Here is a 17,385-nt window from a genome sequence, read left to right as displayed (position 1 = left end):
ACTATATTGTTGCTCTATAACAGGAGTGGCCTGTTAACTTGTCTTCTGTACTAAGGTTCCTCTTCTGCCTGCATGTTAAAATCATAGATCCTGTATATGATACAATGGTTCCTTATCATAGAATATTGATTACGCACCTTAGTTCTAGAGATGTGATTGGTTATCATTTCCACGCCACCTAATGAACGACTGTGATCATCATGCATCAGTCCTTGAGTAAGCCAATAGCATTAGGAGGAGGGCGTGGTCGCGGTGAACGGGGGTCGAGCGGGTACGCCAGTAATTGCATGCTGGGAACTTCCGTGGACTTCACCCCTTCACCATCTCGTCGTCTGCCTGCAGTCGGATCCGTAACTGAAAATGGCTGATCTCCAGGTGTGTACGGAATTCGTAAGCAACATTTGGGCGTCTAAGAGCGAAACTGAGTCCACGTTCTCCTGCGTACCGTTACATGAGCGACACAGAAAGGCGTTAGCTCCTGTTACAGGTTTAGCTAACCGACCCAACAGAGACCCTCGGGGCTAGTGTTCTTGCGAGCGCACGGTTGCTAAATTGCGTATTGAGTATTTTTTCGAAACGATACTCTGGTTTAAATAAAATAGGTCTGTTGATGCATCAGAATGAGCTGGTAGCATGTGAATGTTTTCTGACTGCGTGCACGCTCAGTCGTTGATAAAGACATTGGAGTGGGCTCCGACTGTGAGGGGGAGGGGGCTGGCTGTTCTCCGACCCTTCTCCCCGCGAGGACATCTGTGCACTTAATAACGTTAAGTTCCAGTTCCTGCTAACGATTAACAGTTTATTTTGGGCTGTAACCTTACTGTGTTGTAGGTGACTGTGAACGAATATGTAGTAAGATAAAGCTAAAAATCCAAACTTAAAATCAGCATAATAGCTGATGCATAGGTCTGCATGCCCGTTCACATGTTGGAGGATTGCATATACTTAAGGGAAAGTTCATAAACCCCATCCCCTGCACATGGTGCTGCCTCACCCAGACACCACACACAAGTCAGCTGATCAGTACAAAAGTTGTGAAAGAAAGTGAGAGTGTGGTGCAGGCATTCAGAACTTTCCCGATGACCTTTAACCTACTGCACCCATACTGTTCAACGTTGCTAAGATATATAGCCTTTATTGTATTGCACAAAGTACAGTACAACAACATTAAGGGTGCTCCCACAGAGACAACAACCCAACTTTTGCTCCTCCTACATGACCCGGTATTTTTTAAGACTTTTTTTTGTTTCTACAGCTCATTACATCAACAACAATTTTTTCTACAATGTTCTTAAGTTTTGTGAAATTATTTATAACATCATCTTTAATGGGTTTTTATGTACCATAAATTCAAACTTGCAATAATTTGTGTGTGTGTGTGTGTGTGTGTGTGTGTGTGTGTGTGTGTGTGTGTGTGTGTGTGTGTGTGTGTGAAAATTAGCTTATCGTAGGATTTTGCCTCTTTCCAGTCCTGTTCTTCTCTAGATTCACAGTGTGCAAGCATTGCCATGGGACAATGGTGCTGTAATGCTTCAATAATTATCATAATCAGCCCATTCATGTTAAGCCTGTCTTTAGTTTTGCAGTTTTGATGGAATCAGCAGCTGGTTGAAGCTTTAAATATCCTCCATCATATGGATCATTCTGTATATACTGCTTTAATATTATAAAGGAACTAAAATGTGCGACCAAATTTATTTAGTTTCATGCCTTATGAATAGCCGCGGTATAACTCAGCATGATAAAACAGGACACTGCTTAAACTGAACTACAGTGCATGTAAATTTAAATTGTGCATTTCTTTCCTCTTGGAAATTGTCAAATAACTCACATTTTGAGTAATAAATCATCAGCTTAATAATACTAGTAAACGTGTATATTTGTTACACATACGTACACCAGTATTAAAAAAATAACAATGCTGTATTAACACTGAACTAAAGAGCATGTAACTTAAATTATGTATTTCTTACCGCTTTGAAACTAAATAAATAACTCAGCATTTTGGTCAAAACATAAGCACAATCATACCAGTATGGTATACAAAAGTTATATATATATATATATATATATATATATATATATATGGTAACATACCACATAAGAACCAGGTGCCCTCTGGTTACATACTAGATGTACACTTTTGATTTTTGTTTAAGAAAATCAGCTGGTCTACATGTTCTGGATTAAGTGCACTTCGCTTGGCTGTGACAATATCACCAGCTGCTGCATTCTCTCAGCAGGTACACTAGTTCCTGGGATACATAGGTATCATTTTGCTTGGCATGACAAAAGGGGGAATTCCCCCTCATGTTCTCTCCACCAGTTGAGTGGATTGGTGGAGAGTGGCAATGGCTTTACCTCTTTGTACCTCATCACCTCATTTAAAGCGTTGTCGCTTGTGGTCCTGGACACTGCTATGTGTTCCCTAGGAGATCAGCCAAAGCACAGAAGTCCCTTGCCTTCTTTGATGGGGGTCCAGATTCATCAGCTGGCTCTGCCTGCTGCTCCAGCACTTCACCTGCCTCACTGTCTGCTGCGTTTATTGGCCCACCCTGTTGTGAAAGTAAATAAATCACATCAAAGTAAAGAAAAGCTTTGTATTTCAATAGTTGCACAGTTAGTTTCAAATTCATTGTGGGAGTGTATGATAGAAGTAACATTTTTAGTAAAATAAAATGTGCCAGCGTTCAAATAATTTCAGACCTGACTGCATAAGACAACAAAACAAAAATATGCTGTGTGCACAGTTGCACACACAGTAAGCATCTTCATTCAATATAAATTTGTACTTACAGAGCCCTGCTCAGTTGCTAATGCATCAGTGATAGTGGTGAGATTGGCCAAGATTTCCTCACAGTCATCATCAGACAGAAAAGGCAGGGCCTTGAAGTGCGGGTCCAAAGCTGAAGCTAGGAGGAGTTCATCCTCCAGGCCCATGTACCTTGAAAATGAATTTAAATGAATTAATTCACATTACAATAACTATTTTTTCCCCCCACATAATCATGAAATTATAATGAAAATGGGTTTGACATGTATAGTTGCACCTAAGATTTAATCTCCTTCACCATCCAAGAGTCATTGGGGGTCAGTTGCATTTTCGCTAGAAGTTTTGCTCTAAGGGGTGCGATGACTTGACAGACAGAGTAGGGGTACCTTTCTGAGACATCAGAAGCTTCAGAGTCTGTGCAACGTCCTCTGCTGCTGTTATGTCTGCCTCTGTAAGGGTGCACAGATCCTTTACCTGTTTTCGTACTTCAGGGGAATGTAGTACAGCGGACATAGCTGGTTGCTGCTCTAAAAATCTTTCCAGCATTTCTAAAGCCCTGTTCCAGCGCATTGGTACATCAGTCACTAGTTTATGCTGTGGGAGATCCAGTGACATCTGTTTTCTCTTGAGTGCATGACCTGCTAGCGTGCTTTGGTGGAAAAAAGTGGAGATGCGCCTCACTCTGCCAAGAAGCCGTGAGACGACAGGGATTTAAAGAGCAGCCTGAGAAGCTAAATTGAGTATTTGGGCAAAGCAGCCAACATGCAAACACTCAATGAGACTGACAGCAAGCAGCATGTTTGGAGCATTATCTGTGACGATTGCCGGCACTTTATTCACTAACCCCTATTCCTTCATTGCCTCCTTCAACAGGTTCGCTATATTGCTCCCGGTGTGGCTTTCGTGCAGGGCTCTAGTCTGCAGGACATTTGACACTAGTGCCCACTCGTTAGAAATTAAATGAGAGGTAATAGTCACGTAGGAGTCCATCGCTCTCGACATCCAACCATCGCATGTAACTCTCTCTGTCGATTTCAAAAACTCCAAAACCCCGGACTTTTACTTTTCGTACAGCTTCGGGGTGGCAACTTCTGTCATGTGTTTGAGTGTTGGTATGGTGTATCGTGGTTCGAGTGTGTGTACCATCTTCTTAAAACCCTCGTTTTCGACAACACTGTATGGCCGCAGGTCCTTGCAAATGAAGACAGCCACCGATTCTGTTATGTTCTGTGCCCGGACAGAACCTGGCGCCAGTTTGCACGTGCTGCTACAGTATTTAAGAACCGCCTGGCAAAGTTTGCACAACACCTTACTTTTATCTCTTTCCTGTGTTCCAGGTTTACATGGGAGTACAAAATGAATCCACACATCTGCTTTCATGTTTGAAGGCTCTGGCTTAATGCTGCTGCTGCTACTTACTCCGGTCGCCATATTGTTATGGTTTGGTCTAGTGCGGCCCCCTTCCGTACAGCGCGAATCACACTAGGGTGTGGTTCACACCGCCCCCACTGGCAAGGGGCTTGATATTGAATTGCGGGGAAAAGAACCGCAATGCATTGCTGAATTGATATTTTTACCCATCCCTAGTACTTGCAGAGCTTCGAGGCAAAGTAAACAACATTACTTTGCCCGGTAAAGTATATTTTCCGTTTGTGTAACGTGAATTTATGGATAATGGGCACAATTTCAGGTGCCCGGTCCATATTCAGACAGAAGGAACCCAGAGAAAAAAGCGCGGGCGAGCGGCTTGCTCCATAGCTGCGCTCATCTCATCTGGGGAAGCCACCGTTCTTTACACTGAACAGTCACTTCTTGTTTGTCACACTTCGAGCCACCTCAAAACCAACGCTGATTGGTTCGGTCGCTTGGGCAGCCTTCACCAAATGTTCTCTGCTGCAGGTTACCAGACTGATATACAATGTAGCTTACGAGATCAGATGGTCTCACGAGGCTCTGGCCCCTCTCCCATTCACACAGATTTCCAGCAGCTCGAGATTCTATTTGCCCATCAACAGTTTCTCGCGGGTGGCGGGTTTAAGATGATGACTGACAGTGTCAGCTTCCAGTCTGCAGGTAAGGTTAGTGCAGTTTTCATATCAAATGTTTTCAGAAACAAATTATAGTGTACTCTCTTGCTGTAATTGTTTTTCACAGAGCACGCGCGTCCGTTTCATGGCTCCAATTCGGTTGTAAGTCGTGTTTTTAGGCTGTGATTGGTTGGAGGTTGTGTTTTGTGACTGTGATCGGTTGGAGGTCGTGTTTTGTGGCTGTGATTGGTTGGGGGTCATGTTTTGTGGCTGTGATTGGTTGGAGGTCATGTTTTGTTGTTATGTATATCCAGTTGCGTACAGAAGCATTTTGCTCTACTCCATGAATACCACCCCTTGAAAAAATATAAAAGCCAAAGTATGTGTAATATTTTTTTAATATCCTGCAATTCTCAGGAACCAAACGAGACAAGACAACAGCAAGCTCTTATTGTTACTCAGCTCCTCAACTCCGGCTTTCAAAGCTTCACAAGGACTATATCCATGCTATTCTAATGTCTGTGGTGCTACTGTGTATTAGGGCTTTGACTCTGAACTTTTGATATTCAAATATAAATCCAATATTATCTGGGCAACATTCTCTAACAGTAGTGAAGTTGTGAATTTGTTGTAATGTGACTTTAAAACAGGATATGACTTACTCTCTGCTCAAAGTAATGCTCGGAGCTCCAGTGGTTGGAGCAGAGACGTGAATAATTCCAGGATAACTATGCTTTTTTTCATTAGTTGTTGCATTAAATCTTACCCAGATACAATAGTGCTATTTTATTATTGGCTATTGTGTAACCCAGAGACTTTTTGGAAGCTGTAGCATATTATAAATATGCAATGTGTGACGGGAGTGTGTGACCAAAGACGCTCAATGTGTAACACTTGAGAGGCCTGGACTTTTGATTAAAAAACAGTCAAGAAAGTGTGTTTTTCTGCAGAAAACATCTTTGTCTGCCTATTGACAACTGATACACTGCCCTCTGATGGAAAGAACATATACAACTTAATTTTGATACCTATATAGGTCTTACTGAAGGTATTTAATGGTCAAAATATTATTCATAATATTCAAATATGTTCAAATATTAATATTAATAAACAAACTAACTTTGAATAGGATTTTTAATAGGAATAGGACCTATAATACATGGATATCATCATCACCAAAGTATCACATCAGTATTTTTCTAAAGTTGTTGTCCTCTCCTGTTTAGGCTCAATTTGAAAAAGCAGCAGCTGACGTGAAGCAGCTGAAGGCAAAGCCGGCGGATGAAGAGATGCTGCAGATCTACTCCCTGTTCAAGCAGGCCTCTGTGGGTGATGTGAACACAGGTGAGAAAGTACTCACTGCAGCTACACAGTGTCAACAGAGTGTCATATGTGTGTTTGTTGGAAAACAACACAGATCTAAGGACCCTTAGCCCCACATTGTAAGTCTGAGCCAAGGTTCCTGTTTTCGTTACCTTGTACACATTTGATCCGGTTACTTCTGGTTTCACACTGCAACTATGCTGCTGCAGTTTCTTAAGCCCAGTTCAGACCAAAGATTTGCAACGAGAAGAGTTGAAACTTGCCACTATGTGCAACGTGCAGGTCTGCAGTGTTCAAAGCTGCCCGTTTACACCAGTTAGACGAGGCAACACGGTGTATCATCTCCATAGCAACGACTCTCTGTACTTCTGTTCTAACCTCCAACTTTTCAGGCTTTTTTGCGTAGCTGGATACAATTCGTAGCATTATAAAATAAAAATGAAGACAGAGCTCATGAAATACTCGCTAAAGCTGCATTTCTAGTTGTGATGAAACGGTGAAAATACCGTTTTATTTCCCTGATTCCCTGCTTTGTTCTGGATTACGGCGCTCCCTCTTCTTATTCATTGTATCGCTTGCTCGACCCTTTCTCTCTGTCTCTTTTTCTCTCTTCTCTCTCTCGCTCGTTGCGCCTCCGCCGGAAACGGCCATTGCTGGCAATTTGACAAGCTGAATCGCAGGTGACAACATCGAGTCGAGTCCTGAGGAGACAGGTCAGTTCACGTCGCTGAAACTTTCACCTGCAAGGTTCTGAAACAGTTTCGTCTTGTTGCGACTCATTGGTTCTGAACTGGGCTTTATTCTCCAGGTGACATTCTTTTGACTGTGGTCCTCTTTCATATTTTCTCGCAGAATAATTGGAAAAGGTGATGATCAATGATTAATGTTATGTCTTGTACTGGATATTGAACGCCAATTCCCACAATTCCTCATAGTCGCAGCTTTTACTCACACTCTGTCTCATGCAGCAGGCTTGGGACTAGGTGGCTAACGTTACTCCCACGAGTCAACATGAAAACATTTTTCCAAAATGTCCGCGTTGAGACCACGAAACAAACTAAAGAGACCCACACAGACACTAACAAGGACCCACCAACACCGACTGAAAATGCTTCAACGACAAAAGTGAAAGCTAAATCGTTATTATTCTTTAATTGTATAACATTATGTATTTATGAATTATACTTGCTGATGTTAATGTGTAAGTCTTGTTGCGACTCATTGGTCTGAACTGGGCTTTATTCTCCAGGTGACATTCTTTTCGACTGTGATCCTTTTTCATATTTTCTCGCAGAATAATTGGAAAAGGTGATGATCAATGATTAATGTTATGTCTTGTACTGGATATTGAACGCCAATTCCCACAATTCCTCATAGTCGCAGCTTTTACTCACACTCTGTCTCATGCAGCAGGCTTGGGACTAGGTGGCTAACGTTACTCCCACGAGTCAACATGAAAACATTTTTCCAAAATGTCCGCGTTGAGAACACGAAACAAACTAAAGAGACCCACACAGACACTAACGAGGACCCACCAACGCCGACTGAAAATGCTTCAACGACAAAAGTGAAAGCTAAATCGTTATTATTCTTTAATTGTATTACATTATGTATTTATGAATTATACTTGCTGATGTTACTGTGTAAGTGATGAGGTGCAGTAATTGTCCTCTGTAAAGGTGACAGGCATTTTTAGGGTACAACTCTCTGGTCCTGTAGCACTAGTGCTATGTGCTAAAAAAGTTAAAGTACAGCCCTGCATTATCTATGTTGTCTATATGATCCCTAATTAATACCATGATCAGGCCATTTAAGGCCCTAGCATTTACAGCGTCAGGCCAGTGAAGGCCCTATTGAAATTCTCTGTTTCTTCTTCTTATTTTTCTTCTGATAAATGGAGGCTGCAGCTGCGCAAAAGCTCCAGAGAGCTGGATCAGTGTATCTGCAGCTGAATAAGTAACAGGCAGACACATCGCCAACAGTCTGATAATAACATCCAGGACACAACAACAATAATAATAATAATAATGTTTAAAAATACAAAAACATCCAAAATACCGAGTGACAGGCTCAGATGTCGTGGAAACAACCTGTGAATGAAGACAAACTTCCTCTCACAGAGAGGACACACTAGAGTAGGCGGTTCCTAATGTGAACAGTCGCATACTCGTTCTCTCTATTAGAATGTGGACACATGCAGCGTGAACCACCTCCTAATGTGGTTTTTAACATTTTAACCGATCTCAATGCGTCCTGAGAGCATTTCCACCTGTATTTAGAGCTGTCCACTTGTGTTCAAATCTACGCATGTAGATACCAGGTAAAAACAGCCCACTGTACAATTGTGCTGTAAAAACTAAAATACCCTAATTCTGTCCTTGATTTACCCACTTTGGGATCCACTGGTTTAAAGGCATCTGCCCTGTTCCTTAGTAACCTGACATCCAGAGGCTTTTCCCCTTTTCACTTGAACTGAAGAGAGCCACTTGGCGCCACTCCTCACACTTCAAGGGCGCAATCACACTGTCCATCCGTACCGTGCCCCTTGCTTTAGGGTAGTCATCACGCCGTAACACGTCACACGCATTGATTGACATTAAATGTCTGCGCATGGTCCGTCCTTCTTTTTTTCTATGTCCAAACAGGTCCACATAAAATTACATCATAACCGCCGTAGGCCTCGTGCTCGTGCTCATACACGTTGCACGCTCGTGCTTATACATGTACAAACGTGCTTTACAAAAGCCCACCTCTCCCAAACGGTTGCACTCACACTGGTCCAACGAACTAGACTTCAGCCGTGAAACCTGCTGGGGCACGGGAGTGCGCCCTAAAATTAAGCTTTTTTACAAATACATGACGCCTCCAGGACACGTGGTTTCTGCTCACTTATTTAGTTTACATTAACTTCTTCACTTACATCTGTAATGTCTTTCTTGTCTCTGAAGGTCGTCCAGGGATGTTTGATTTCACTGGTAAAGCTAAATGGGATGCCTGGGAGAAGCAAAAAGGTACATATTCAGTCCCGTAGATGGTGCCACTCTTAAGCTTGTGTATTTTTCTATAAAAACAGCTTTTTAATTCATGTCACAACTCGGCCAAACTTTCTTCGAAACCGTCTTATTGTACTTGCCTCTTCAGTTACACTGCATTCATTTCCTGAGTCAAAGTCTGAATGGAAATATTTCAGGGTCATCAAGTCAATCCAATAAATTTCGATAACCAAAGCCAGCTAGCTATCTGAAACACAAACCCTGTAAATTGTCAGGTGAACATATAGTGTAACTGTTCACATTACAGATTATGGGACTGTCATGAGTCAAGACAGCTAATGAAGAGGCTATCGTCAGTTCCGATAGCCTTCTTTTGACAGAGAACACACTTTTAGAAGGCAGATATTCACTATCAAAGAGTATAGGAAATTAAAAAATATATACTTGGGGGGCAGTTTTTGCCCTTGCTGTCTAAAATGTTGGGGCATTTGCAAAATTTGGGGAGCACTTTAAAATATAGTAATTGATTCATGAAGTTGCTGTTTAATATGAAATGAGCCCAGATCCAAATGTATACAGTAATCACCAGTTTGTGCCAACATGAGTCAATTAAAGCATTCTATTGCTTTTATCAGTGTATTGATATGTAACAGCACTGTTTTTGTGTGAGTGTATGTTACAGACATAATTTAGTGAATTTAGCATTTACTGAGTATAAAATGATGGCATATTGTAGGATTAGTTTTTAGCTCTTTTCGCCTATTTTAACCTCTTTCTTTCTAATATTATTATTATTTTTTTTTTTACTCTTCCTGCGAAGAGATTGTCTTATATTTATCCTTTGGCTATTTCTAATTTTAAAATGCAACCAAGACTGCGCACAAAGGGACCAGCAGGGATACGACACCCCATCCTGGCAGAGCTGAGGAGGAGACCCAGGGGCGTTCCAAGGCTGGGGCGAAGCTAAAGGCTGCGCGAGCGGAGAATTGGAGGTGCTACAAGACATCGATTCCCTCCGTTATCATGGGGAATGTGAACTCTCTGCTGAACAAGATCGACGAGCTGTCCATGCTGAACAACCAGCGGATCTACCGTGAGAGCAGCTGTTTCATCTCTACGGAGACATGGCTAAACCATCTCTAAGGGCTCACTCACACTGTCCTTCCGCACCGTGCCCCGGGCTTTAGGGTACTTGTCCCCCCTCCCTCTCCCCCCGCGCCCCAGCCCCGTTTGTACTCACACTGCCAGGGCCTTGCGCATAACACACATGCCATAACACGTCACACGCATTGATCGCGTGTGTGTGGCTTTGTTTACAAATCTTCCCACAGACCTCAGAGTTTTTGTGCGTCTTGACTGTTTTTGAATATTTTCATACGACCAAATCTGCAGTAAACACTCCACCTCCGCATCACACCAACGTGAACCTTTCACCGCCATTGCTGTTGTTGTTAAATGTCCGCGCATGGTCCGTCCTTCTATTTTCTATGTCCGAACAGGCGCACATACCGCTACTGCCGTAGGGCTCGTTCTCGTGCTCGTTCTCGTGCTCGTACACGTGCGCACGCTCTTGCTCGTACATGTGCAAACGGCTCTACAAAAGCCCACCTCTTTCCGCTGTCCGCAGTTATGCGCGGAACGGGTGCACTTACTTGATGCTTATGTGGACCTGCCGGGATTCACTGCCGTGAGAGCCGACAGAGACACAAAAGCATATCTAATTAAAGACAGTCTCATGTTGCCGGGACCTCAAGCTAATAGCTGTTAGCCTACGGCCATATTATCTGCCGAGGGAGTTCAGTCACCCTCTGTATTTACATCCCTCCCAGTGCGGACGCAGCCACTGCCTGTGACAAGATGCACTCAGTCACTGCAAGGCTGCAGACAGCACCCTGAGGCATTTATGATCATCTCTGGGGACTTTAATCATGCCACTTTGGAGTCTACTTTGGCTGTTTTTCGCCAGGTTGTTGGCTGTCCCACCAGACACAACAAGCCAATTGATCTCCTGTATGCTAATGTAAGGGATGCATACAGAGCGACTCCCCTCTGCCCACTGGGGAAGTCTGATCACAACCTGGTTCACCCACAGCCACTGTATACCCCCCTTGTCCAAAAACAACCGGTGACAACCGGCACCCCTGAGATGGAAAGTGCCCGGAGAGACTGTTACAACACCACAGTCTGGGATGTGCTGATCAACCCGCACGGTGTGAACCTGAACTTCTGCGCAGACGTGGTCTTTCCTGTCAAGACTGTCCGCTGTTACCTTAATAACAAGCCGTGGGTAACGCGGGAAGTCAAGGCTGTCTCAACAAGAAGAATGCTGCCTTCAGGAGCAGGGACAGGGAGGCCATGAAGGTAGCACAGCAGGAGGTGAAGCACTGTGTGAGGGGAGCTAAAAGCAGCTACAGGAGAAAGGCGGAGCAGAAGCTGAGGGAGAACAAAATTAGGGAGGTCTGGGAAGGTATGAGGACCATCACAGGTCACAAAGACCAGAGCTACAGGGGGGACAATGGAGAGGGTGAACAAGAATGACTTCTTCAACAGGTTTAACCAGCCCTTGCCCCCCCACCCCCAACCTCACTGCAGTCATCTCTCCTTCTTCCCTCTACATCTCCCCCCTCCCGACACCACAACACCCCCTCCTCCTCAACACAATCCCTGCCTCACTTCACCACAGACCAGGTCAGAGGACAGCTGAGGAAGCTCCGACCCAGGAAAGCAGCAGGCCCGGATAAAGTGTGTCCAAGACTACTTGACTACTCGACCTGCACTGCAGAACTGGGGGAACCACTACGGATCTTCAACCTTAGCCTGCAGCTAGGGAGAGTGCCTACCCTCTGGAAGACATCCCGCATCGTTCCTGTTCCCAAGAAGAATAGGCCCAGCGAGCTGAATGACTTCCGAACAGTGGCACTCACTTCACACCTGATGAAGATGTTGGAGCAGCTCTTCCTCAGCCTCCTCAGACCCCAGGTACAACACGCCCAGAACCGCCTGCCGTTTTCGTACCAGCCAGATGTTGGTGTGTAGGATTTCATCCTCTACATCCTGCACCGAGTCCACTCCCATCTGGAAAAGGGAAGCAGCACAGCCAGGATTCTCTTCTTGGACTCCAGTGCCTTTCATACCATCCAGCCCCCTATACTTCAGGACAAACTGAACAGGATGGGAGTGGACACCTATCTGGTGGACTGGGTCAGAGACTACCTCAATGACAGGCCACAGTAGCATATCCAAGGAGCACACCTCTAGACCGGATAAAGTGACCAGACGGGCCAGCTCTGGGGTTGGCATGAAACTGGACTCGCTGGTGACGTAGTGGTTGTAGGACCAACAAGCTCAAGAACTCCTTTGTCCCTCAGGCCATCACACTCTACAACTCCTTCCCTTCTGTCCTCTTTATTCCCTCCTCCCCTGAGTGAGGAGTGGGAGCCACTCACTGTGCAATTAATAATCTACTCTGACATACCTGGACACTTATCTTCTTTTTTAAAGTTTATCCACCACTTAAGTGCAGTAATTTTATCTTACTGTTCATTTCTGTCATATAGAGTTATACATATTTTAGCTCATACGTTTTCTCTACACTTGACTTATCTAATTTCATTTTCCAGTGAATTTTATTTACCTGTGTTCTTACATCTACTTAACTAAGAGTTTATTGCTAACTGTTTATTGTTTTACTTTCTAGATTTAACTAAGTTAAGAGTTTATTGGTTATCCTATACTGTATTTTTTTTTGTGTTTCCTATACCTTGTGTTTTTGTAAGCTGCTCGAAACTCAATTTCCTTGCGGGAGTCATCCTAAAGGATCGATAAACAAGGTCTAAGTCTAATTATTATATTGGCGCTTAATGTCTGATACTGCTACCAAACCCATTAATTTGGCTTAATTTTTTGCTTTTTCATTAACTATCAGGCAAGAGCAAAGAGGATGCCATGAACGAGTACATCAACCTGGTGGAACAGTTGAAGGAGAAGTATGGAATGTAACATGATGAGCACATTACAGCCAGACCAACTGCTGAATGGACTGAGAGCACTGGCTTAGACCACCATCATGCTGTGAAACGCCTTAAAACCCAAGTGTGTCCTTACACAACACATGCATATATGGGGGTCGGCTAGAGCTCCCAGAGAGATTACAGTGGCCTGAATAACCACTAATGTATGATCAGAAACTGTCCAGACTGCCATCATATTTTCATGACTGATTTTAACCATGTGTTTCTGCACAGAATCCTGTCATTTCAAGAGAAAATCTTTCTACTCTTAAGTTTTGTGTGTTGTCTTCTCAAATTTCATTGATGTTGTCGTTTTACATATAATGTATTATTTACAATTTTTATATCATGTCAAAGATACTGTGATGAGAGAGAGAGAAGAGAGAGAGAGAGAGAGAGAGAGAGAGAGAGAGAGAGAGAGAGAGAGAGAGAGAGAGAGAGAGAGAGAGAGAGAGAGAGAGAGAGAGAGAGAGAGAGAGAGAGAGAGAGAGAGAGAGAGAGAGAGAGAGAGAGAGAGAGAGAGAGAGAGAGAGAGAGAGAGAGAGAGAGAGAGAGAGAGAGAGAGAGAGATGGAGAGAGAGAGAGAGAGAGAAGAGAGAGAGAGAGGAGGAGAGAGAGAGAGAGGAGAGAGAGAGAGAGAGAGAGAGAGAGAGAGAGAGAGAGTGAGAGAGAGAGAGAGAGAGAGAGAGAAGAGGAGAGAGAGAGAGAGACCGACCAGATCTCAAGCCAATAGAGAGAGATTTGCAGTCGAATAGGCCGTTCACAGCATAATTAAACCTATTTAAGGCCTACTAGGTCAGATATTCTTGACAACACTTTTGGAGATTGAAGTTTATGACTAATTAGGGTCGTGGCCTCTTAAGTGAGTGCTAGGCTTTGGCGCTCACTCTCTCCTCGGAGGCTAACTTAGGTTTCAGGATTAGCATGCTAACTCCGCCATCTCGACCTCGACTGCGGTTATTCATGTGGTGGTGTTACTATAAGGGACAAGATGGTTTGCTCTTTGATCGATTGTACAAACCGATGGTTTAGGAACACACCGTGGTTAACAGTTAGCTCTGTTATGTTTATAAAATAGCCGGGCTTTCACCATGACTGGAATTCAATTCAATTTTATTTACAGTGCCAAAAGATAATAATACAAAAGTTGTCTCAGGAGACTTTACAGGGTAGGTAAATGCCCACAGTCTATGACTTATTTATGATTTACATAGACCCAACCAACTCCCCTGGTGAGTACAGTGGCAACGAAAACCTTCCCTTTAACAGGCAGGAGAATGTCGGACAGACCCAGCTCTATGGAGGACGGACATCTGTCTTGACCGGTTGGAGAGGAAGATAAGGTGAGAGGGAGAAGAGACAAAGAAATACTTACAGAGATGCAAGCAACCACTAAAGTAACAGTAACTACTGTATAATAGTTAAAGTAATGTAGCAGAACAGCAAGAAAAGGGCACAGCCAAGGTGAAGTGACGTGTTGTGTCTGGTATGTGGTGTAAGAAGGATGTCACAGCCACACAAGTCTTGCTCTCACTCTGGTTTCCTCTTTTAATCTGGTGTAAAAAAGCTAGCAACACACAATGCTGTCATCAGAAATGTTAACCACTGCATGCATTCAGATCTCCGGTTTAGAAGGTTCTTTCTTTGCTGAGTCGCGTTGCTAAAACGTGATCATATAGTGTTACACTGACTTCATATTTTGAACAATAGTTACCAAGAGCTATTTTTCCTTTACATTCACATAAAAAATTCTAAACCAGCATGTAATACATTACATACATTGTAAAAAGCATCAACACACAATGCTGTCATCAGAGTTGTTAATCAACTGCATGCATTCAGATCTGTGTATCAGAGAGTGGAATGACACATACTTAGATGGCTTTTTACTGACCTCTAGTCTTTTCATGCTCCCTTAGATCCATTGTCCTAAAAGTAAACATTTTTAAAATTTAGTTATGTTTAGTAAATGCTTGATATAAATTAGGGGAGACTAGATAGCATTCTTGATACTAATAACTAAACCACATACTAACCAACTCAGCCAGGTTGATTGTGCATGGCCTCTTTAAGTCACTGTGCTCCCTGAAAACGTGATCATCCTGTGTTGGCTCCTGTTGGCACATATATAATACAATGAACTTTTAGCATTGTCAAGAAAATTTACATTACTACCACTATTGAAAATTGAAAAAAAACACATTAGTTTCTTAAACAAATAATGTCCCAAACCTTTCCATTTTTGTCCTCCGCTGGCTTGTCACCTCCTCCTGGACATTAAAAACAGCTGTGTCCTTTTGACACACTTTTAACCATGTCAAACTATTAGAAATCAATCAGTTATGGTGATTAACATACATAGACTTTGATTATATTGGCAACTTAATTCAAACTCTCTTTCATTTTAGTCTAAAGACTGGTGGAAGAAGACCATTCAGCATGCTTTCTGCCTCCTTGGAAAAATGGGCAAACCTTCTGCCATGTCTGTAGAACAAACAAATAGTCAAAATATGACACAGACCCCTCCAGGTTCATGTTTTTCATTAGCACTGCACACCACCATCTCCACAGAGCTGCCATGTCATCCTAAAGGAAGAACATTGCCATAAATACAAAGTGCATCCATATACGGGTTAAAGAGAAATATGCTGAGGCTGGCTTGTCTTTTCATCATTGTGGTGCTCATGGTTTTCATTAGCACTGGCAATTTAATAAGCCTTTAGCGGCCGACAACAATCTCAGCGCAGGAAAAATCCCTTACACATCTCACAGGTTGCAAAAAACTTTATCAGAAATGTATTTGCCACAGAGTGACGGCAGTATCCTCAAATTCCCGCGCATCAAAGATTGCTAGTTAGCTCGTAGATAGCAACATTATCAACATAGCAAAGCTTACGTTGTTTTTAAACGTCTCCATTATCTTCATCATGTTCAGCCGTGACAGCAAGTTCGCTAAAATTCCCGCCTACTTACTGATTCACTTCCGTCAAGCAAGGGGCTTTGTCAAGTGAGGGGCTTGTACTCCGGGTCTGCAGCTGGATGCCACTCGAGAAGGGACCTTACACGCAGTTGCACGTTAAACCCACCAGTTGGCTTCAAAGCATATATAAAGGACAAGCACATCAATTTTTGTAGGAATTCATAATAGGTTATTTCTAACCCTGTTACACATAGCATGACAATGACGACAACAATTGTAGTGGTAAATATGAAGTTGAATTAGTAACATGCATTGACGAGACATTTAAGATACAGAGAGGAGAGAAGCTCAGAGTATCAGGAACAGTATTATCCCTGGTAGACTAGGCCTAGGCATAACTAAAATTGTTGTGTTGTAAAAAATGAAAATGAAGCTAGCAGGCAAGCTAATCAAGAGGAACGGTGTTTGCTTCTCAGGAGTCAGGACAAGTGCAGTGCTTGAGTTACAAGGAGTGACACTGCCACCTACTGGCATATATGTATGCAAGCACATGTCACATATCCATTTCTTTTTCTTCTTTTTTTTTGGAATAATTCCTCACTGAAATTAGCTTCTGAAGATCTCAGCATGCTCTAGAATCAGTAAACTACTGTTCAGTAAAACAAGGGGGTTGCCTTCACGGCTGAAAACAGCAGACAAAAATGCAATGAAAGTTTTTCCCATGCTGCATTGGGAAGGGGCACCGGTTGCAGTGGGGCAGCTCTGGTTATGGCAGTTTTGTTATGAGCAGATGGTGCATGACTTAATGGCAGCTTCAACATCAGCGTCCATACCAGGCCACCAATAAAGCTCTCTAACTCTTTGTTTTGTCCTCACCATGCCTTGGTGAGTGTCGTGGGCAAGCTGTATGAGTTGTGGCTAAAGAGTCTGTGGAATCACAACTCAGTGAGTACCTCTAACCAAGACCTCATTAAGTTCAGCCAGCTCAGTCTGTGCACGGTAGAAGGGCAGGATCAAGGCCTTTAGCTGTATGGGGCCAACCAGTACTGGGCAATCTTGGTAGGCAGTATGTATCTAAGGCAATGACATATATAGATTCCCGCTTGCCCGGGGCAAGTAAAAATAATACTCTGGCAAGTTGAGCTTGTTTTCTGGTTGCTCTAGGCAAAAGTTTCTACACTAGATGTTTATCTGCTAGTGCTGTAACTACATTTAAGGAAGTGATTCCATCAGCATTTAATTTAATGCCTTATCCTAATATTCTAGATCCCTGTACTAACGTTAGTTTCTCTGAAATTGATCACCTTGTTGACAGTGTTGCAGGCTCACTACGAACAAC

At 43.1% G+C, this 17,385-nt stretch overlaps 1 protein-coding gene across 1 annotated transcript; it reads left to right on the top strand.

The window, feature by feature from the left end:
• The first annotated feature begins 254 nt into the window (after nt 1-254).
• On the top strand, nt 255-13,392 carry LOC310955158 (acyl-CoA-binding protein-like). The gene is made up of 4 exons (XM_083924922.1): nt 255-375; nt 6,027-6,144; nt 9,072-9,134; nt 13,042-13,392. Exons 1-4 carry the CDS (start codon nt 361-363, stop codon nt 13,113-13,115), a joined length of 270 nt encoding a protein of 89 aa, XP_083781048.1. The 5' UTR covers nt 255-360; the 3' UTR covers nt 13,116-13,392.
• The last annotated feature ends 3,993 nt before the right edge of the window (nt 13,393-17,385 follow it).

This window comes from Echiichthys vipera (assembly GCF_963691815.1).
Source record: "Echiichthys vipera genome assembly, chromosome: 12".
Lineage (NCBI taxonomy): Eukaryota > Metazoa > Chordata > Actinopteri > Perciformes > Trachinidae > Echiichthys > Echiichthys vipera.
The sequence above is the reverse complement of the archived record's forward strand: the minus strand, read 5'-3'. Positions and strand labels throughout refer to the sequence as shown.

Excerpts from the sequence above, each read along its gene's own strand:
- LOC310955158 (XM_083924922.1), top strand. Across the intron at positions 6,145-9,071 it reads TGTGGGTGATGTGAACACAG|GTCGTCCAGGGATGTTTGAT; the intron begins GTGAGAAAGTAC and ends TTGTCTCTGAAG. Across the intron at positions 9,135-13,041 it reads TGCCTGGGAGAAGCAAAAAG|GCAAGAGCAAAGAGGATGCC; the intron begins GTACATATTCAG and ends ATTAACTATCAG.